Source organism: Bufo bufo, chromosome 2 (assembly GCF_905171765.1).
Source record: "Bufo bufo chromosome 2, aBufBuf1.1, whole genome shotgun sequence".
Taxonomy (NCBI): Eukaryota; Metazoa; Chordata; class Amphibia; order Anura; family Bufonidae; genus Bufo; species Bufo bufo.
In genome coordinates, this window is record NC_053390.1 from 86611219 (window position 1) to 86633374 (window position 22156).

General features: G+C 44.1%; 1 protein-coding gene across 8 annotated transcripts in view; it reads right to left on the bottom strand.

The window, feature by feature from the left end:
- Positions 1-2152: 2152 nt before the first annotated feature.
- The window catches only part of NIM1K (NIM1 serine/threonine protein kinase), a 78198-nt gene continuing 58194 nt past the window's right edge, over positions 2153-22156 (bottom strand). For 7 of the 8 annotated variants that reach the window (XM_040421286.1, XM_040421281.1, XM_040421282.1 and 4 more), the window contains 3 exons: positions 15422-16243; positions 11446-11714; positions 7916-8968 (listed from right to left, as the gene is read on the bottom strand). In XM_040421286.1, coding sequence (XP_040277220.1) covers positions 8219-8968; positions 11446-11714; positions 15422-15722 — 1320 coding nt within the window. In that variant the 5' untranslated portion in view covers positions 15723-16243 and the 3' untranslated portion in view covers positions 7916-8218. Of the gene's footprint in view, positions 2930-7915; positions 8969-11445; positions 11715-15421; positions 16244-22156 lie in introns of those variants that run through there. The other variant, XM_040421288.1, reaches the window with a different exon arrangement.

Genomic DNA, 22156 nt, shown 5'->3' on the forward strand with positions numbered 1-22156 from the left:
GGAAAATGAAAAGTGGAATCTGGTTGCTATCGGCAACTAAGCCAGTTCTACTTTACACCAGTTAGATAAATCTTCCCCACAGTGTTGCCAATTGAGCCACCCGTCTCCATTACTTGCCCAGAGAAGCAGAAAAAGTCTCGAAGGCTCTTAATAAATATGTCACTCTGTTGGCCCCATAGAAGTGAATGGGGCTTCAGTGAAAAAACGCATCTCATCCGGAAGCAAGTGCAGATACAATGCATTTTTCACTGATGGTTGCTAGGAGATGTTGTTTGTAAACCTTCAGTTTTTAACGCATCCGGAGCCAATCCGTCACACTCCTGTGAAAGAGGCCTAAATGTGTTCATGGCACCACTGACCACTTATCTTTCTGAGTAATTTTATATTTTGAAACTCCCAGTGTTTCACTGACTTTTTCTACTATTAGGCTACTTTCACACTTGCGGCAGGATGGATCCGACAGGCTGTTCACCCTGTCGGATCCGTCCTTCCGCTATTTCGCCGTGCCGCCGGACCGCCGCTCCATCCCCATTGACTATAATGGGGACAGGGCGGAGCTCCGGCGCAGCATGGCGAAAGGCCGCCGGACTAAAATTCCTGCATGTCCAACTTTTTAGTCCGGCGGCCTCTCACTGCGAACTGCCGTATTGCGCCGTAGCTCCGCCCCGTCCCCATTATAGTCAATGGGGACGGAGCTGCGGCACGGCGAAATAGCGGAAGGACGGATCCGACAGGGTGAACAGCCTGTCGGATCCATCCTGCCGCAAGTGTGAAAGTACCCTTAGAATTTAAAATTATGGAGGTCATTTATTAGGACTGGTGTTTTAGACGCCAGTCTTAATAAGCCCCTGCTCTGGCGGGGAATCTGCCGAAGTTGTGTACAGGCGCCGGACTCTAAACCTCGGCACATCCAGTGCCGGTCTAGATGTAAGACAGCTTCTTAGCTGTCTTACATTTAGATCATGTTCTACACCCGAAGCAGGCGTAGAAGATGATTGAGACGGGCCTGCCGGCCCATCCCCTTCCACACCCACTTTTTTTAGACCTGGCATGAGCAGGGAATAAGACGCCGCAATCTGTGCCAGAAATACCCCTAATATAGGCATTAGAGATGAGCGAATTTCATGTTATGAAATTCGTTCACACTTCGTTTGGTGGTAAAAGCAGAATTGCGTTATGGATTCCGTTACCACGGACCATAACGCAATTCTTTGAAAGAATGCACAACGGAATGCCTTTAGAGGCATTCCTTTATTCATTCAGTCATAATACATGTCTATGGCCTGCATTACGGCTCCGTTCCGTTTTGCAGCCCATAGACTTCTATTACAACGGAATGCCTCTAAAGGCATAGAATTGCGTTATGGTCCGTGGTAACGGAATCCATAACGCAATTATGCTTTTACCACCAAACGAAGCGTGAACTAATTTCTAAATATGAAATTCGCTCATCTCTAATAGGCATATTTCTGATCGTAAATGACCCCCTATGGGTTTATGAAGACCAGCAGACCACCGGTGGTTGCATTTAACTTATGACAAGGTGACGGCTTGTCAGTCCATGTGCCTGATTAAAATCTGCTCCAGCTCATCGCTGGCGTGCATCTCGGTCATCATTTATGCCAGCAAACTGGTGTATATGATGATAAATGAGTTGGAGCTGAGCGCGCTCGCCCGGCTCACCACTTTTCAAAAAGGGGGCACTTTAAGAGAGTGGCAAATAGGGTAAATAAATATCCCCCTATGTCTCTATACCCACTGGTAATCCAGAAATTGGTCTCATCAGGGGTCAGCAACATTTGATACTCCAGCTGCATGAAACTACAACTCCAAGCATGTACACTTTTTCAACTGTTCTTGTAACTGCCATAAAAGTGACACATTGTGGGAGTGCAGGAGGTTGCTGGTCCCTGCACTATCGCATGCCCTGTGCATATGTCCGATTAGGGTACATGGATGTCTGAGTCCTATCAATGGCTCGTGTTCTGACAAACCCAGGCTTTTGATTTGAATGACAGTCATGTAGTACTCCATTTCACCTGCAGGAGCCACTGCTCGAGATGTTCCTGCCTGATCCAGGCCGAACGTCCTTTACCTTAATTTCTTTTTGTTTGCAAGTGATACTGTACTATTAAAAAAAAGCCATTAATGATCATGTGCAAATGATAGTAAAATAGTGATTTATAGAACACATTTAACATCGGAGACCAAAATAACGCTGCAAGGCATTCATTACAACCTGCACTGAATTACAATGGGTGTCCTTCAGCATGCACTACAGAATAACACAAAAAATGCAAAATAATACAATATTTAAATATTCAGTCAAACATGGTGCAATAATTTACAGTTAGAAAGAAAAAAAAAAGCTCAAAATGAGGTTAAAGTGCACAACCAGTGAATGATACGGTATAGAGCCATGTGGAGTATTGCTGCTAAATGCACATATGAGGATGCAAAGAGCTTACAGGATTCTCAAGCAGTTTGAAGGATGTGGCATCAATGCTGCCAACTACCCAGGAGACCTTATATGTGTTTTGCCATCCTTTTTCTATAGTGGGTACTGCATCCTTGCACTAGATAGTAGACCGTTTCCTATGATGGCTAGCGCAGCTTTTTCGGGGTTCTGTCAGTGTACAGAACTTTCTCCACTGCAAATAGCATATATTAATGGGAAAGATATGGCCAGAATCGGTTTGATTGAATCCTTGCACAGGATGGGCCTTCTGAGATCTTCTTCTGACACATGATAGATGTTAATGGTGTAAACGCAATGGCATTGAGCTGGATCATTAACATCCTTGCCCTTCTGCTTTCTGAGTCTGTATATGTATCGGTTCTTGGATCAGGATTCAAGCAGATTTGGGGATCTCCCCAATCGTTTCCAGGTCCTGAAGGTGACCTCTGAGTTCTTCAGTACCATATGTACCTGCAATGCATTACAAAGCAAAAATTAAAACCCAATCGCTTTGCCAAAATGATGAGCTGCTAAAAGCCGCTATGTACAGAGGGAAGGATTTCAATCTGAGGGCACATTCACATGGCCGTTGCCGTTTTGCAGTCCGCAAATCACACATCTATCAGTCTGCATTTTAGTCCGTAGCGTTAACGCATCCGTTGCACAAAATACTGCCGTGTGAATGTACCCTAAGCTGTAAATCAGGGGTCAGCAACTTTCGGCACTCCAGCTATTGTTAAAATTACAAATCCCAGCATGCTCCATTTATTTCTGTGGGAGTTATGAGAAGAGCAGAGCAAGCGTGCATGCTGGGAGTTGTAGTTTCACAACACTTGGAGTGCCGCAGGTTGCCTACCCATGTGGTAGATGAAGCTATGATTGTTTCATTCAGTGCATTGCAGGTCATTATAGTAAAAAAGATCTGAAAGGCAAAGCCTGTCATAAAGGCTTTTCATGCTATGCCTCCATAGCAACTTTTGGTCTTGCGATGGTCGCTCAACCTCCGGGTTATCCTATAAGGCAAAAAAGTTGTGCGACAATAGCAAGACTGCGCCATAGAATGGACTTCCACTGTGGAGTCCTAGCCTTAAAGAGGTTGTAGGAGATGAAAAAAAGATGTTTAATCGGGTATAAAAATTCAGGTTAAAAAACCCCTCAGAGGTGGTCCGAAGCCTGGCTAGTACTCGCTAGAAAACTCTGCCCAACTCCTTACCCTTGGCCTTGATCAACGGCGACATCGCCATTGCCTGCACTGAAAGATCCGGGTATGAGCATCGCACCGGCCGGGTTTAGGACCATCCTTGGGTTACTTGTGACGCTATTAACTAGTGCAAATATAGTATGTGCCCACATGTTTCTAAGTGCTCTACCAAGCGTTGTGAGTCGCTTGGTAGGCATAATTCCCCTGACTGAATACATTGCCTGCAAGTTCCTTTCTATGGGTCTCTACATCTCTCAGAAGTCATTGTCCGGCCATTCAGTATGTCCTGTCCTCGTCTAAAGGGCGATAATGAAATGTTATTATTGTTGCACCACCATAAGAGCACCAGAGCAACATTTTACTTTATGGCAAGCAGTAAATGCAATTAAGTGTATGAATCCTTTGTGACATCATTAAAGAGTTTTTCTGGGGTTGTGATGTAAACTCTTAATAGGTCAGTAACTGATCTGTGGGACACCTGGCACCTCTGCCGATCTCTCTGTGGGCACCCGCACCCTGAAACAAGTCTAAGGTGTACCAATATGCCTTAGGCCTCAAGCACAATTTGTGGTCCCCAATGCACGGGCAACGGCCGGGACGGATCGAGACCCATTCAACTTAAATGGGTCCGTGATCCGTCAGCACCACAAAAAAAATAGAACATGTTCTATCTCTTTGCGGTGCGGAGGCACGAACAGAAACACCACGGAAGCACTCGGTAGTGCTTCCATGGGGTTCTGTGCCTCCGTTCTGCACTGCAGCTCCGGATTGTGGACCTATTTAAGTGAATGGATCCGCATCCGTGATGCAGGGAGCACACGGCCGGTGCCCGCATATTGCGGACCCGCTGTTTGCGGGCCGCAATACAGCCACGGCCGGGCAACGGCCATGTGCATGAGGCCTTAAACTTTTCCTGCCATTCATCAGCGCAGAGCGCACTATGAACGGCACAGGCAGCGCATTGATAGGCAGGCTATTATAGCTAAGTGATAAAGTACATGGATGATATACTATACTGGACTGTAGTAGTCAGGTTAAATTGCTGTGTTGGCACTTTGCAATAAATAAGTGGGTTTTGGGTTACAGTTTGGGCACTCAGTCTGTAAAAGGTTCACCATCACTGACCTATACTGAGGATTAGCTATTAATATCAAACATCTGGTAAACCCCTTTAACCTACAGGATTAGTCAACTCTAAAAATGCAACAACCCAAAATACACCCAGGAAGACTATTTTTATCAAACATAGTGATTTCCAAAAAAATGATCCTGCCAAACAGTGGTCACCAATAACTGTAAAGCTTAATTGCTTGCAAATGCCAGACATGGGAAAACTACTTCATGTTATCAAAAAGTTTAGTAGGAAATCCTATCAGGTAAACATTATATATATGTATAGGGACAAAGACAAAGAAAGTAACAATTAGGCCTCTTGCACACGGCCGTGTGTCCCCCGTGGCCGTATTGCGGCCCGCATACGGTGGGTCCGCAATACACTGGACACCGGCCGTGTGCATTCCGCATCACGGATGCATTCACTTGGATGGGTCCGGAGATACGTAACGGAAGCAGTATGGAGTGCTTTTGTGTGGTTCCGTTCCGTGCTTCTGTTCCGCAAAAAGATATAACTTGTCCTATATTTTTGCGGAACGGACGGATCGTGGACCCCATTCAAGTGAATGCAGTAGCAATCTGCATGCGGCAGCCCCACGGTCGGTGCCCGTGCTTTGCAGACCGCAATTTGCGGTCTACAGCACGGGCAGCACACATTCGTGTGCAAGAGGCCTTATGTTGTGACTCCAGGTTGCTTGGCAAACCCTCGTAGTTCCATGCAATGAAACAGTCGCAAGAAATTCTGCCATACAGTAGTCCGCATCTCCTGGGTTCACAGACTTGTTTCAGGTCCCTTCCACTCAAGAGAACAGATTAAAAAAATCCCACTACAAACGACAGCATATTATAGCGGTATTTACCCCTAGAAGCATTGCGGAAAATGTAATTGTACAGTATCTTCAGGATTGTCCTAAAATATTTCTGGAATCTTTGAAAAAAAATCGCCAAAGAGCAGAGAATGTGAAAAAATTCTACGTTCACCGATGAATCCCTGGAGTACTGCCATTCTGCAGGTCCCAGCCGTCCTGTGTTTACTGGCCTGCAAGGATGATCAGTGATTGGCTGCAGCGGTCACGTGTTCATGTATGGTACATCACCAGTAAACAGGAACCGTCAGACACCACTGGACTGGAGCAAGTGTTGCTTGGGTTATTTTATTACGTTCCCTGCTCATGGAATTTTTTAAAATCCTGGAAATCCTGATCAGCGGAGGTGCTGGTTGTCAGACTCCACCAATCAGATATTTATCAAACTCCTGGAAAACCTGGAGATGTCACATGTTCACGTACCCTGATGTCTTGGGTGTATATGAATTGTTAACCTGTTTTTACCTAATGTTCCCCAACATCAGACATTGAGTCTGGCAGCATCATAGACAATAAACTAATCCAATATCTGGGGCAGTTTTAGAGAAGATTTGCTCAACCTCATGAAAGAGCAATTCCACCCGCAACGTACTGATACATAAATCCAATAATCATCCATGATGACAACACATCATTGTAGCACTTTTTTTTTTTTTACCCAATGTCTCCCCCAAAAGCCGTTTTTCTTGGTTCCAAAATTGTGGACTACAACAACCTGCAGCAAGGCACTAGAGTCAGGCTTCTAGTATGGACAGCTGTCCGTGTTCTGTTCTCATATGCATTGCCTACCTATTTACATGATAGTAGCACTGAACAGAAGAATTATGTAGATGTATCATGCCCCAGGTAGACTACCAGGACCCTGATGTGTCCTATTATACGTCAACAGGGTCAATTGGTATTCATTGTTATAAACAGAGCCAAGATACCAGTATGAACCGTGCAATATACCAAAGCATTAATGGAAACTGCCTAATGTGTGCCCCTATGACATTCACACTGGTGTGTTCACCCATGTTATCCTGTTCCATGGCCAAATGCTATCCAATAGTCTTCATTCTGTCACGAAATGGAAGAGTAGCATAGCCTGGTGTGCTATTCTACATGGTTAAAATATGGAAACCTGAATTTTTTAAAAATAGTATTTTGGTTAGAAAATGTTATCCCCTGTCCACTGGGAAGAGATTTATTGTTAGATCAGTGGGGGTCTGAATGCTGGGACACCCACAACCATGACAAGGAGGTCCAGTTTCCACAGTGTAATGGAGCGATGGTTGAGCATACCCACTACCATGGCTATCTCTAGTAGTCCAATAGAGATAATGGTGGGGTATTGGGCATGCTCAACCCCCTGCTTTATTCCTACATGGTCTGAGGGGCGGTGCATGACACTGAGATTTAAAGACTACCAAAGAGTAAATACCTGTGTCCCGCCGCCCTCAGGCTTGGACGAGGCATACGTTTTACCTGGATCATTGCATCTGTTACCAGTGACAATGAGAACCCTGATCTAGAGATCCGGTTGACCAGTCTTTTGTACAAATGATCTATATTTTACGATGGTCCTGTAAGTCGTTTGTCACTGGATCCAGACACAGAGGTCTGAATCTCTAGATCAGGACTATTATTGGCAGCAGGAACTGTAGAGTAATGGTGGGACATACTAAAAAATAGTAACCCAATATTTCTAATGTCATAATAGTCCTTCCCTTAAAGGGGTATTCTGGTCGCAAGAAGATATCCCCTATTCATTGGATAGTAAATAATTATTAGATCAGTAGTAGTGGGACCTCTCCCTAAACATGAGAATGGGCGTCCCATGCCCCCATCTGAATGAAGTCAAGCATGAACACTACTCCTCCATTTAAACTCTGGACTGGGATAGCTGAGCCCTGTACTTGGCTATCTTCAGCATACGCTTGGAATAGAGAGGTGGTGCGCATGCTCAACCATTGCTCCACTCAAATAAGGGACATGGGATCACTCTTCTTGTGATCGCTGGGGGTCCTTGAGGTCAGACCCCACACTGATCTAACAGTTACTCCCTATCTAATGGATAGGGGTTAACTTCTTGTTACCAGAATACTTATTTAAAGGGGTTGTCCAGGTCACCACTGGAGCCAGTGATTGACTAAGCAGTATTTCCTGTGTGTCAAGTGGGAACAGGAAGTAGAGATTAGTAGTGATCCAGTAGAAGGTAAGGACTAAGGCTACTCTCACATCAGCGTTGTGCTGTCCGGTTTTGAGATCCGGCACAGGATCTCAAAACCGCAGCACAACGCTTCAGTTTTGTCCCCATTCATTGTCAATGGGGACAAAACTGAACAAACCGGAACGGAGTGCTCCAGAATGCACTGGGACTACTGTTGCCTCTTCTATTATTGTGTGGTTGTGAACTTGATAGCATTGGCACATTGAAACCCCTTAGAGCAAATCTTTTATACAAACACAGTAGCTGTTTGTGGGTGAAATATTCGCAAAAAGGTGTTAAAGGCATCACTGAAAATTTGTGTAAAAAGATAAAAAGTCAACAGCCTGTCATCTCTGGGACATAGTCCATTTTTAAAAATTTGAAACATTTTATAAAATGGAACAAAATTTAGACGTGTGCCTGATTTCTCGGCGGGTTCGGTGAGGCCTCTTTGTGGGCTTTTCTTTTGGTTCTGGATTGGTTATGATTGGAACGCTCTCCACCGTTCTTTTCTTCTGGATTCTGTGGAGTACAATCCGATAAATCCCCGTTATTGAGCTGCGAGAGTCTCTGCCCTGGTTGTTAAGAATATGATCCTCCGTAATGCCCAAATTTTCCAAAGTGTTCTTCACTTCTGTTTCATCGTCCTTAAGGGTACTTGTATCCAACAGGTGTTTTGGATCCAGACTGAAAGGTTCTAATGGTTTTGGATACTGTATACCATGCATCCATTCACTGTTCATGATGTAATCCACACTGCATCTTTCCGAAGGTGCAGGCTGAAGCATCCCTTTGATCAGCCTCTGGCAGGGTTCGGATATGTACGGAGGAATGGTATACGTTCCATCAAGAATGCACTTCTTTAATTTGGCCACTGTGTCTGCCCGGAATGGCATACTGCCTGTCACCATAAAGTATAGGAGAATGCCCAATGCCCAGATATCAACAAAAATGCCGATGTAGTGTTCATCTCGGAAAAGTTCTGGGGCAGCATATGGAGGAGAGCCGCAAAAGGTGTTCAGAGTCTCGTCTTTTTTACTTATTGTGCTAAATCCAAAGTCTCCGACCTTCACACATGTGTTGCTGGTGTAGAAGACATTTTCGGCTTTCAAGTCTCTGTGTATGATTTGGTTATCATGCTGAGGATTAAAAACAAAGTTAATCAGAGGCATAATTAAAGGATTAAACATCTTATAATTATTCTTGGATGGATCATTATGAATAAAGAACAGAATGTGCCGAACTGATTTGTAACATGGAGCAGAGGAACAGATTTGTGAATTTCCATTGACTAGTGATCTGAGATTTCTCTCCTGCTGCCCCCATGCTTTGGAACCTGCTCTTTGGCATCACAAGGTACTTTAAGGTTGCAGTCCCATCTCATAAATGTATGGTTTATCGTTAGGATGTGGGGTCAGTAGGTTTTGAACTCTAGCTGCATCTTGAGAAGGAAGGAGTCACAGTGCCGATTCCGCGCTGCTATCCCTTCACAGTAGCTCCCTGGTCACCCAGCTCAATTCAAGTGAGGTGCAGTGCTGAATCAGCAATGTGCCCCTTCATTCTCAGGAGTCCCAGGGGTTGGACTCCTACCCAATGGTGTACCTTTAATGAAGGCAGGCCATCACTGCTATGGGGCCTGGGGGGAGGGCCCCACACTGAAGTGCTTCTTCTCTTATGATATGCAAACACTGCATTTTCATGCAGCTGCCACTACGGGGAGCTCAGTGCAACAAGATTATTACAGCTTCCATGGTAATTGTATTAATTCCTATGCACTGAGCTCCCCCTAGTGGTGGCTGCAGGCAGAAAGCTTTGAAATAGAAGGGAAGCAGAAGATTCATCAATGTATTTATTCCAGTTTCCTTAGCAAAATGGTGGTCAGAACGAGCGCCATATTTTTGAAGCACCTGTTCCACCTTTTCTGACATAAAAGTCAGATAAAATGGGTGAGGCCAATGGTGACTTTCATTGGAAATCTAGAGCGTAGTGCTTTGCTTTCTGAATTGCTTAAGAGTAATTGATGCACACATACTCAGGGCCGGTGCTATATTAAGGCAGACCAAGCAGCTGCCTTAGGGCGCAGAGATGGGGGGGGGGGGGCGGAAAATTATTATTATTTTAAATACCCTGTATTTTTCACCCCTGGGTCTTATGGGGCGAATACTAATGAAGCATTAGTACCGGAGGACCGGAAAGCGGTGAAGGATCTGTACTCACCGCTTCCTGGTCCTCCACTCGGCTGTCTGCTGTAAAGGGCTGCGCACCATGTGACCTGACTGTGCGCAGCCTTCACAGCTGACAGCCGAGAACCTGGTGGTGAGAAGCGGCGGCGTCCAGGAGCAGGAGAGGTAAGTTATTTTTATTTTATTTGTGCTGATTGCTGACATGGGGGCATGATGGCTGACATGGGGGGCATGATGGCTCACATGGGGGGGAATGATGGCTGACATGGGGGCATGATGGCTGGCATGGGGGCATGATGGCTGACATGGGGGCATGATGACTGACATGGGGGCATGATGACTGACATGGGGGCATGATGGCTGACATGGGGGGAATGATGGCTGACATGGGGGCATGATGGCTGACATGGGGGGGGAATGATGGCTGACATGGGGGCATGAGGGCTGACATGGGGGCATGAGGGCTGACATGGGGGCATGAGGGCTGACATGGGGGCATGAGGGCTGACATGGGGGCATGACGGCTGACATGGGGGCATGACGGCTGACATGGGGGCATGATGGCTTACATGGGGGGCATGATGGCTTACATGGGGGGCTGATCTGAGGCATTGGGGTTTTGAACTGAGGTCTGATTAACATTGGGGGTCTGATTGCTGGTCTGACCTGAGGTGCAATGGAAATATTTTTTTCTTATTATCCTCCTCTAAATCCTAGGTGCGTCTTAGAGAGTGAAAAATACGGTCCTCAAACCAGCGATTGTCTGAAGCAGAGAGAAGATACCATGATCACACAGAGGAGAAGCCAGCTGCTGCAGACAGGACCAGGGCCAGGTGAGCTGCAAGGGGTGGGGGCGCCAAAATGTAGCTTCGCTTGTGTTGGCAAAAATCCTTGCACTGGCCCTGCACATACTCTGAGACTAGGTAGGGCAGGGGAGCCCCTACCAAGTTTTGCTATGGGACCTTATGAGATCTGTATACACCCTTGCTTCCACCGATCATAAATTGATGCCAAATCCTACTGAACTGTTATCATTTTATTCTCCTTAAAAGGGGATTCCCACACAAAAGGTACTGTTTAATGGGATATTCCCACACAATATTCCATAATTGCCTGGTGCAGCCAGGTCCTGGGTTTGGTGATTTTCACACATTTCGTGGTTGAGCTTACCAATTCATAGCTCCCATAAGCTATATTGGAGAGGGCTACACATCACAAATAGCAACAAGTGGTCTCCAGAGGTGAGACCTACACCCATCCTGCATGTAAAACGTATTCCATATGTATGCCATAAATGCCTATGATGGGAATCCTATGATGTGAATCTGAAGACTTCTGAACTCTGCAAAACTTTTTGAAATATCCTGAAATAAACAGGTGTGAAGACACGTGAAGGAAACGCCACAACTATATATTTGGAAACCATGCCTTACCATATGCTTCACAGCAGACACTATCTGTGAAAAGATCACTTTGCTTTCCGATTCAGATAATTTTCCGTCTGTGTTAATTTTGGCAAAAAGCTCCCCTCCACCCGCGTGCTCCATCACAAGATGCATCTTAGACAGAGTCTCCACCACCTCATAAAGTCTGATGATGTTAGGGTGATGCAGTTGCTCCATACTGGAAATCTCTCGTGACAACAGGCGCTGTGTTTTCTGGTCCAGCTTGGTCTTGTCCAATATTTTTATTGCCACTTTTTCTAGGAAAAAAAGAACACATATATCTTTAATTCCATTAAATAGAAAAGATACAAGAAAATGGTTAGACTTCAGAGATCTCCTCCCTGGTGTGACACCTGAATTCTGCAGGGTTTTCTGGGATTACTATGGTTTTTAACAGATATGCTCATGTAGTTGCTTAGCTGGTGTACATCTCCCTCAGCTTTTTTTTTATTCAGTTTGGACTCTCCTCACCATATAAACCAATTCCTCTGGTTTGTTTCCATCCTGTATGCAGCACTTCCTGTTCCTGTATCCAACCAAACCCATGATGCACTTCTCCAGCTCCAGCATCGCCCCCTAACAACACCCAGCTAGTTTAAAGCTCCTCCCACCCAGCTAGTTAGATAGACACTGCCCTCTGACTGCCCCGCCCATGGACATAACATCAAAGGAAATAAGAGCTGCATGGACATGGTCACGTGACTACAGCCCAGAACAAGAGATAGGAGCAATAAAGGTAAAAAAAAAATTACAGATAATAAATGATTGTTTTAAAAAATGTTGATGGAACTGGAAAACCCCTTTAAGGAGAGTTCACCATTTGGACATCTGTATGAATCTAACTCCAGAAAACGTCACCATAAACATGCCCAATTATTATTTTCCCTGACATCTGTCAGTCATCTGTCAACCCTGCCGAAATTAGCAGGTTTAACCATACACAGTGTTGGACTGACTTACTATAGTACCAGAGTATCATCCAACCCCAAAGGTAAAAAAATACATTTGGAGTGGTCTTTAATGCAGACATTAAATTGCCACTAGTGTCTATTACATATATCTTTATTGATGATCTGGGGGCCCATTCTGACCCTGGCCTTACACATTAGATGTACCTTTCGGGCTGAACCTGCCAATTTTTGAGGTACTTGCTGGTTACAAATGGCAGTTATCATGGTGAAAGAAGGATAGGGCACATTGGATTTCAGTATGCCTAATCCTTTCCTCCCAGAGTTTTAATGCTTCTCTCCCCTTTGAAAACACATGCACTTTTGGCAAAGGCAAGCATAAAAGTCTATGAAGGAAGGCGAGAGATGACCATCCTCCTGACCATTATTTATTTATTATATGCACTTATATAGCGCTACTATATCCCGCAGCGCTTTACAGACATTAGCATCCAACTGTCCCCAGTGGGGCTCACAAGCTAAGTTCCCTATCAGTATGTCTTTGGAGTGTGGGAGGAAACGGGAGTACCCGGAGGAAACCAACGCAAACACGGGGAGAACATACAAACTCCATGCAGATGTTGCCCTTGGTCGGATTCGAGCCTAGGACCCCAGAGCTGCAAGGCACCTGTGCTAACCACTGAGCCATCGTGCTGCCCATATTATCAAGACAGATTCCTTTTTTTTCATGGACACTGGAAAAAATTCCCCTATTTTTATGGACTTTACAGGAATTTATGGACCTTTGCAACCCTGACTCGCACTGGTCCTCTAGATTTATTACACATTCCCGTAGAGCAGTGTTTAGCAATATGAGCCGTGGCACTATGCCCATCCCCAAAGTTCAAAAGTGAACATTTCCCCCCCAAAAAACATATAAAAGTTCTATTTATTCTACCGCCAGTGTAGTAAAGTCAACGGCAGCTTTAAACTGCTGCACTCTCTACAGTGTGAATCATGTAGCATTCATCTTGTGCGGCGGATGACGGGAACTTGTATCTCTGCCCAGAATCAGCACAGTCAGGATCGGAGTGGGTGAAGGAGGCTGACAGGAATATTTAGTGACTTCTGAGAATCCACTCTATAGGGTCTCATGTGTCGTGAGCAGCCCAAGTGCTAATTGTTATATACAAAGCAAAGCACTTCACACACCCAACAGATTCTAATAAGAGCGATTAAAGGGGAGGTCCAGCAAATAAAAATGACTTTTTAAAGGTTTTTTTCCCAGGATGTTTTAACTGATATCCTATCCTCCACCAGTATCTGACCGGTGGGGGTTCGACACCCAGTGCACTGAAATGAATGGGAGGCTGCTTTGAGGCGTTTTTGGAGCTGGTTTTGAGGCAGAAATGCTCCAAAATCAGCGCCAAACTCAGTGTGAACTGACCCTAAGGCCTCATGCACACGACTGTTGTTTTGGGCCGCATCCGAGCCACAGTTTTTGCGGCTTGGATGCGGACCCATTCACTTCAATATGGGCGCAAAAGATGCGGGCAGCACTCCGTGGTCCGCAAAAAAAATATAACCTGTGCTATTCTTGTGCGTTTTGCGGACAAGAATAGGCAGTTATATCAATGGCTGTCCGGGCCGTTCCGCAAATTTGGGGAAAGCACACGGACGCTATCCGTGTTTTGCGGATCCGCAATTTGCAGACTGCAAAACACACAACGGTCGTGGGAATGAGGCCTAAGGCAGAAAACAGTCCATCTACTGCAACCAATAATATGCATATATTATATATAGTACAAGAGAAAGGCAAAAAGAATCCTTCCAAACTCAAATCCCTGGATTATCACTAATCTAGTCTAGTGATCCTTACTCCTTTATCATAGTGGTAATTAGGACTTCATTTGAAAATCAAATATCTTCTGTCCGAGAGTTCCATAATCTCACTGCTCTGACAGAAGAAACCCCTTCCTTATTGTATATGTAGTCAATGCCACCTTGCCATGGTTGCATGCATAGGTAACCAAATTAAATAGACCAATTTTTGTGATTTTGCATGGGACAGCAATGCCATTGCAGGAAAATACACAAAACCAGGCAGGGACCACCAGAGTATTGGCACTGAAGAACTCACAGGCAACTCTTTTAGGGTACGTCCACACAGGAGGACTCCACTGCTGAATTTCTGTTGCAGAAATTCTCTGAAATCTCCAAACTCCACTGTGTGCACTGAAACCTAATCCACTGTGTACACTGAAATCTCATCCACTGTGTACACTGAAATCTCATCCACTGTGTACACTGAAATCTCATCCACTGTGTACACTGAAACCTAATCCACTGTCTACACTGAAATCTCATCCACTTTGTGCACTGAAATCTCATCCACTTTGTACACTGAAATCTCATCCACTGTGTACACTGAAACCTAATCCACTGTCTACACTGAAATCTCATCCACTTTGTGCACTGAAATCTCATCCACTTTGTACACTGAAATCTCATCCACTGTGTACACTGAAATCTCATCCACTGTGTACACTGAAACCTAATCCACTGTGTACACTGAAATCTCATCCACTGTGTACACTGAAATCTCATCCACTTTGTACACTGAAATCTCATCCACTGTGTACACTGAAATCTCATCCACTGTGTACACTGAAACCTAATCCACTGTGTACACTGAAATCTCATCCACTGTGTACACTGAAATCTCATCCACTTTGTACACTGAAATCTCATCCACTGTGTACACTGAAATCTCATCCACTTTGTTGGTGCTGTAAATGCTACAACCTCTCTGCATGCAATTTCAGTGCAGGGATTTCACAGCATTTACGTTGCATGTAGCTATACCCTAAAGGTTATCATGAAGCAAGAAATCAGAGGCCTAACTTGAAGCTCTTGGGCCCCCCAACTATCTAACGGAGGCAACTTCTGCCCGAATCTGTCCAGCCCCTATAGTTACGCCTCTGCAGAAAATACATGAAGGACAACCTGAAACCTGCTAGATCTGTATATTTTTGAAAGAATAAATTATAATCTTATAGAATAGACATGAATGTTACCTTTGGTAAGTACATGAATCCCAAGTTTCACTTGTGAGAAATTTCCACTTCCAATTTCCCCACGCAACCTATAAAGACCGATTCTTTTACCCAGAGCCATCTCCTTGACTGTCTTCTCGTCACGTGACATGTCTTGGTTGAGCTTCTCAAAGGGTGTTAGCTTGCGCGGTTTCCCCTCTCCATCTTGTTCGTAGCACTCTGACCGGACATAATCTTCCAAGCTGTCCTGGCGGTTCCAGCGGGAGTACCGCTGGTTGCCAGGACCTCCTCCATTCATATACATTGCCGTCATGGTCAACATTTGGGCACCTTTTGTTAGTCGTCTTATTATATAATGGTAGAATATAACAGTCACAGACCAGAGGTCACAGCCAGATGGTATCAGAAGTGTTCAGAATTGGGGGAGGAAGCACATATATTTGGAACAAAATGTCTTAAAGTCTCTTGAATGGTAGCAGCGAGTCTTATAATCCCCTTTGAAAATAAAAGTTCTTGTCTTCAGACAGTGCTTCCAGGAGACCTCATGTAGGAGACACTACGCCTCCCCTCGTCGTTGCACCACATGAAGATATGTCAGAGTTCTTCTTCTGTCTCATTCTCTAGTTTGATGCAAGCACTGCCGTACCCTACCTCCTCAGCTCTGAAGTGTCTACTTCCAGCCTTAGAGAAGGATGCAGAAGGTCTGCAGATGCTGGCTTGTGCTCCGGGATAATAAGTCACTTTCTGAGTCACATGATGGAGCAGGATTAAGCGGCTGCAATGTCACATTAGCCTCCTTAGCACGGACAAGTCTGCATTAGACGCTTGAGCCTTCTCAAAAGTCTGGAGAGAGATAGAGAGAGAATGTCATTAATACTTAAGTAAACCATGTTTTCCAAACATACGGGGGCCTGGTGAATGAAGAAGGACAGAATTAATGTAAGAAATGTAAACCGTCTAGTAATTCCTAGTAAATAATACCACATATTTTTTTTACATGATCATAGTATGGTTCTATACATGATCCAAGCTGTATGGAGCCGTAATCCTACACTCATAGAGGTCTATGGAGCTATAATGTACCTCTGTATGCCTCAGAGGTTTACACGCTTTTATTTAATCTTTCTTTCATCCCTTCGCAGTTTCATCCATTGCTGCACTTACATTGGCAGCTCATAGAGTATTCATCCAAAGCTTCCTGGTTTATGAATATAATGCCACACAGCAGCCATAACTACAGGCAGTAGGAGACTATATCGCAGAGCACACTTCACATGAGGACAACCATTGACCATATGTTCTGTTAGCCGCATCATGAAGCCGATCTAATGGACATGGGCTGTTCACTTGGTGGTCATTCATCTGTATGGCTGCCATGTAAAACTACATGTTCCCTGTAGCAACCCCTGCAGGAAAAATGATAAGGAGATAGCATGGTACCTCAGCAAAAACAGCTGCATATCCAGGGTCTCGGGTGTCAGACCCAAAACCATCAGCTGATTGTCACAATGGCTCTCACATTAAAGGGGTTGTCTATGAAGAGAAAACCCCTTTAAGAAGTTATATGGCTGTAGGGACCAGAAGAAACGTTTTATTTTGGCTTCCTTCGGGCAGTTATAACATTTTTTACTTTTGCATTTAGGCAAAAGTATTGGGCTTTGTTTTTGCAAGACGGATTGTCCTCTTTGTTCTGATGGATGGTCTATGGACTGATCTCATTCATTTGTTTGGGTCTCAGGCTGATACAAAACGTATCAGCATGTATTTGTCTCATTAGGATGTAAATTATCATTCCCCCCCAACCCAGTGTTTGTGACTTTTTATGCACCATTGTGACAAGGGGTGTTTTGATGCCACCCATGCCATTTTCCAAAAAGAGGGGGCGTGGCAAGGGAGGGGGCCAGGCCAGCAAACCCGGCATATTTATCTTTATTTACGCCAGTTTTTCAAGAAATTTTATAAATTAAAATCTGGAAAGTGTGGAGTGCATTTGTATTCAGCCCCCCTGAGTCAATACTTTGTAGGACCACCTTTCTCTACCACCAAGTCTCTACCAGCTTTGCACATCTAGAGGCTGACATTTTTACACATTCTTCTTTGCAAAATAGCTCAAGCTCAGTCAGATTGGATGGAGAGTCTTTGAACAGCAATTTATAAGTCTTGCTACAGATTCTCAATGGGATTTAGGTCTGGACTTTAACTGGGCCATTCTAACACATGAATATGCTTTTATCTAAACCATTTCATTGTAGCTCTGTAGCATTGTAGTTTAGGGTTGTTGTCCTGCTGGAAGGTGAACCTCCACCTTAGTCTCTAGAGTTTTTCAGCCTCTACCAGTTTTTCCTCCAGGATTGCCCCATATTTAGCTCCATCCGTCTTCCCATCAACTCTGACCAGCTTCCCTGATGAAGACAATAATCCCAACAGAATGATGCTGCCACTACCATGTTTCATGGTGGGGATGGTGTGTTCAGTTTGATGTGCAGTGTTAGTTTTCTGCCTTACATGTTGTTTTGCATTTAGGCCAAATAATTAAACTTTGGACTTATCTTGTGGCAAGCTGCAAACAGGACTTCTTATGGCTTGCTTTCAAAAATGGCTTTCTTGTTGCCACTCTTCTTTAAAGGCCAGATATTTGGAGTACACGACTAATAGTTGTCCTGTGGGCAGATTCTTCCACTTGAATGACCATGGACCTCTTGGCTGCTTCTCTAATTAGTGCTCTCCTTGCCTGGGCTGTCAGTTTAGTTGGACGGCCATGTCTTGTAGGTTTGCAGTTGTGCCATATACCTTCCATTTTTGGATGATGGATTAACCAGTGCTCTGTGAGATGTTTAGAGCTTGGGATATTTTTTATAACCTAACCTGCTTTATATTTCTCCACAACTTTATCCCTGACCTGTCTGGTGTGTTCCTTGGTTTTCATAGTGATGTTTGATCACTAATATTCTCTAACAAGCCTCGAAGGCCTTCGCAGAACAGCTGTACTGAGAATATATTACACACAGGTGGACTGTATTTACTAATTAGGTGACTTCTGAAGGCAATTGGTCACACTGGATTTTATTTTGGGCTATCAGAATAAAGAGGACTGAATACAAATGCACACCACCACACTTTTCAGATTTTTATTTATAAAAATTTTTGAAAACCATGTATCATTTTTATTTCACTTGACACATACTTGCTACTTTGTGTTGGTCTATCACATACATTTCCAATAAAATACATTTAGGTTTATGGATGTAACGTGAAAAAGTCAATACTTTTTCAAGGCACTGTATATGAAGAGACACATTAGGCAAATCCTGCGGCAGTGCAGGGGATTAAAAAAAAAACTGTATATGATATATAATTCTCCCCTAAATCTCTGGGATCTATAGAAATGTTTTTTTTTTTTTATCATTTAGCTTAATTGAAAACAGATTAGACAACAAAATCAAAATGCATTTTTCATCAACATTTGCTACTGTACAGTCAGAGGTCAAATATGATATGCTAGTCAGTACCTACAGGAGATCATTACATGCCATTTATTTTCCTCAGATAACTCCTTGGCTTCTTTATAGCTCAGCTACATTAGTGTGAAGCTGTGATCTGTAACTGCAGTTAAGCTACAGTGACTGTAGGGAGTTAGAGGTAGTCTGAGACACTCCCCCTGTATCATCATTGGTTCATGCTGCTGCTTAGTCCCTCCCCCTGCAGCACTTCCTTTACAATTTGTCTTCTGTATATCTCAAGCTAGCCAGGATGTCAGCGCATGAATAGCTGATTCCTGATAAATTAAAGGGAACCTGTCAAACCGATTTGATACATATGCAAATTAACCTGAGATGAGTCCTGTACGTGAGATGAATCAGGGACAGGACTCATTTCAGGTTTATTTGCATATGTATCAAATCGTTTTTTTGCCACAATAAAAGCACACAGAGCTATGGGGACTGGGTATTGCGGATGTGCTAGCGGCCATCTAGCAACCCATGTCCTCAGCTCTATACCCAAAATCCCGGTGACAAGTTCCCTTTAAGGGCAGAAAAATTATAAAGTACAGCAGATGATTATAAGGTAGCTGACACATATTTATTGGAGGAAATCCCCCCCCCCCCCCCCACCTCACACATTTATATAGAGCAAATTGCATTTATCATGTAGAGGCAGGGCCATTGCAACCATATAGGCGAACTAGGCGTTCGCCTAGGGCGCGGGCCTGCTGGGGGCGCCGGCCTGCCGGGGGCGCCCTGGTGGGCTCCAGCCCTGGGCGAGCGGCTCTTGAGCCACCCCCAGCGCCGTTAGAGGGGGGCCAGGAGGTGGAGGTCCTTCTTAAATATGGCAGAGCAGACATCTGCTTACCCTGATGGCAGGTGCCTTCTCTGCCAGTAAATTACCGGAGGAGAGGAGGCGGGCGGCAAGGGAGGCTGTTCTAGCAGCTCCCCACTCCTCCCTCGTGCGCCCTCTCTGATGCCGGAATATGACGTCATTTCGGCCCCGGCATACTAAACAGCGCGCTGGAGGACTGAGGAGCTGGACCCCAGGGAGGTGAGTGTTTAAGTGTTTGACTGAGTGAGTGTCTGCCTGTGTATTTATGTCAGTGAGTGAATGTCTGTCTGTCTGTCTTTCTGTCAGTAAATGTATGTGTGTCTGTCATTGAGTGTCTGTGTATGTATGTCAGTGAGTGAGTGTATGTCAGTGAGTGTGGATGTCTGTCGGTCAGTAAGTGTCTGTGTGTTTGTCAGTGAGTTTCTGTGTGTGTGTTTGTCTGCCAGTGAGTATGTGTATGTTTGTTAGTGAGTGTATGTGTGTGTTTGTCTGCCAGTGAGTGAGTGTCTGTCAGTGAGTTTCTGTATGTGTGTTTCAGTGGGTAGGTGTATGTCTGTCAGTGAGTGTCTGTCAGTGAGTGAGTGTGTGTCTGTCTGTCAGTGAGTGTATGTCTGTCAGTGAGTTTCTTTGTATGTCATTCAGTGAGTGTCTGAGTGTGTGTCTGTCTGTCAGTGAGTGTATGTCTGTCTGTCAGTAAGTGTATGTCTGTCTGTCAGTGAGTTTCTGTGTACGTCATTCATTGAGTGTCTGAGTGTGTGTCTGTCTGTCAGTGAGTGTATGTCTGTCTGTCAGTGAGTGTTTGTCTGTCTGTCAGTGAGTTTCTGTGTACGTCATTTAGTGAGTGCGTGTCTGTCTGTCAGTGTGTGTGTCTGTCAGTGAGTGAGTGACATGAGGGGGCGGCAAAATGGATCTTTGCCTAGGGTGGCAAAAATCCTTGCACCGGCCCTGTGTAGAGGAAGTTAATAAATTCACTTACTAATGTATTGTGATTGTCCATATTGCCTCCTTTGCTGGCTTGGTTCATTTTTCCATCACATTATACACTGCTCATATCCAGGGGTTACGACCACCTTGCAATCCAGCAGCGGTGGCTGTGCTTGCACACTATAGGAAGAAGCGCCGGCCTATGTGCGCTCCAAAAGTCCCGGCCACCAGAGAGAATGACACCTTTTCCTATAGTTTGCAAGCAAGACCACCTCTGCTAGATTAAAGGGGGGTCGTAACCATGAAAACGAGCAGTGTATAATTCCATGAAAAAAATGAATCCAGCCAGCAAAGGAAGAAATATGGACAATCACAATACATTAGTAAGTGCCTTGTATTAACTTTCTCTACATGATAAATGCCATTTGCTGAAGTGAGACAACCCCTTTAATAGGAAAACAGTGATTGTTCCATGGACAGCAACAGCAAACAACTGCAGTCTAGCAGATAAGCGATATAAGGATTGCATGATGAAGTCCCTTGTGGGGGTTACAAAAATGTTTTAAAAAAAAGCATAAAAAGCTAAAGAATTAAAAAATCTAATCAACCTCAATAAAATTGAAGTAAAAGTTATGCACACTCCAAATATGAATAAAAACTACAGCTCACCCCACAAAAATACAGCCCTAATGCAGCTCTTGTCTAAACAGAAATTTAAAAAAGTTATGGGTGTCAGAATATGGCGATGCATAGATATATTCTATTTTTCAAAGTTTATTGTTTTAAAGCATTAAAAAAATAGCAAAAACATTATAAATTTGTAATCATATTGCAGAATAAAGGTAATGTGTCATCTTTACAGCCCAGTAAATGCCTTAAATACGAAACCCATTGAAAAATTGTGAAATTGCATTTTCTTGCCATATTCCACTTCCTTAATATTTTTTTTCCAACATTCCAAATCATCGTATGGAATATTATATAGTGTCTTTAGAAAGTACTTTCCTGCAAGAAAACAAAGAAAAAAAAACAAGACCTTATACAGCTATGTGAATGGAAAGGGTAAAAAGCTAAACCGTAAATTGACTGCACCATTAAGGGGTTACTTAGCGTGTGTCTAGCAGTGGAGTCTGCTTTCGTTCCCATGCTTTTCATTGAGGTTACCATAGAGAACATGGAGAATGTCAACACTCCAGTGTACCAAGCTTTTCCTCACTGAACCCTTCTTACCTATTCTTATAGGCTCCACACCAACCTCCCAAATGTTGCCTGATTCTTGCGCAAATGGAAATGTGGGCATGTCAAACAACGCTTTGGCTGGACTGGCACAGAACTTCGTTCCAGCCCAGTTTTACAGCTGTAGAATTAGTGGAAGGTGTGATCTACAATCTGTTCCTTCCAACTTCCAGCTTTACAACATCCCTGACAGCTTGGCATTTATGATGTTGTCATAAAGGTATTTTGTAATCTTCTGCAATGGATTATTTATGGTCCATTATTTATGGACCATATATA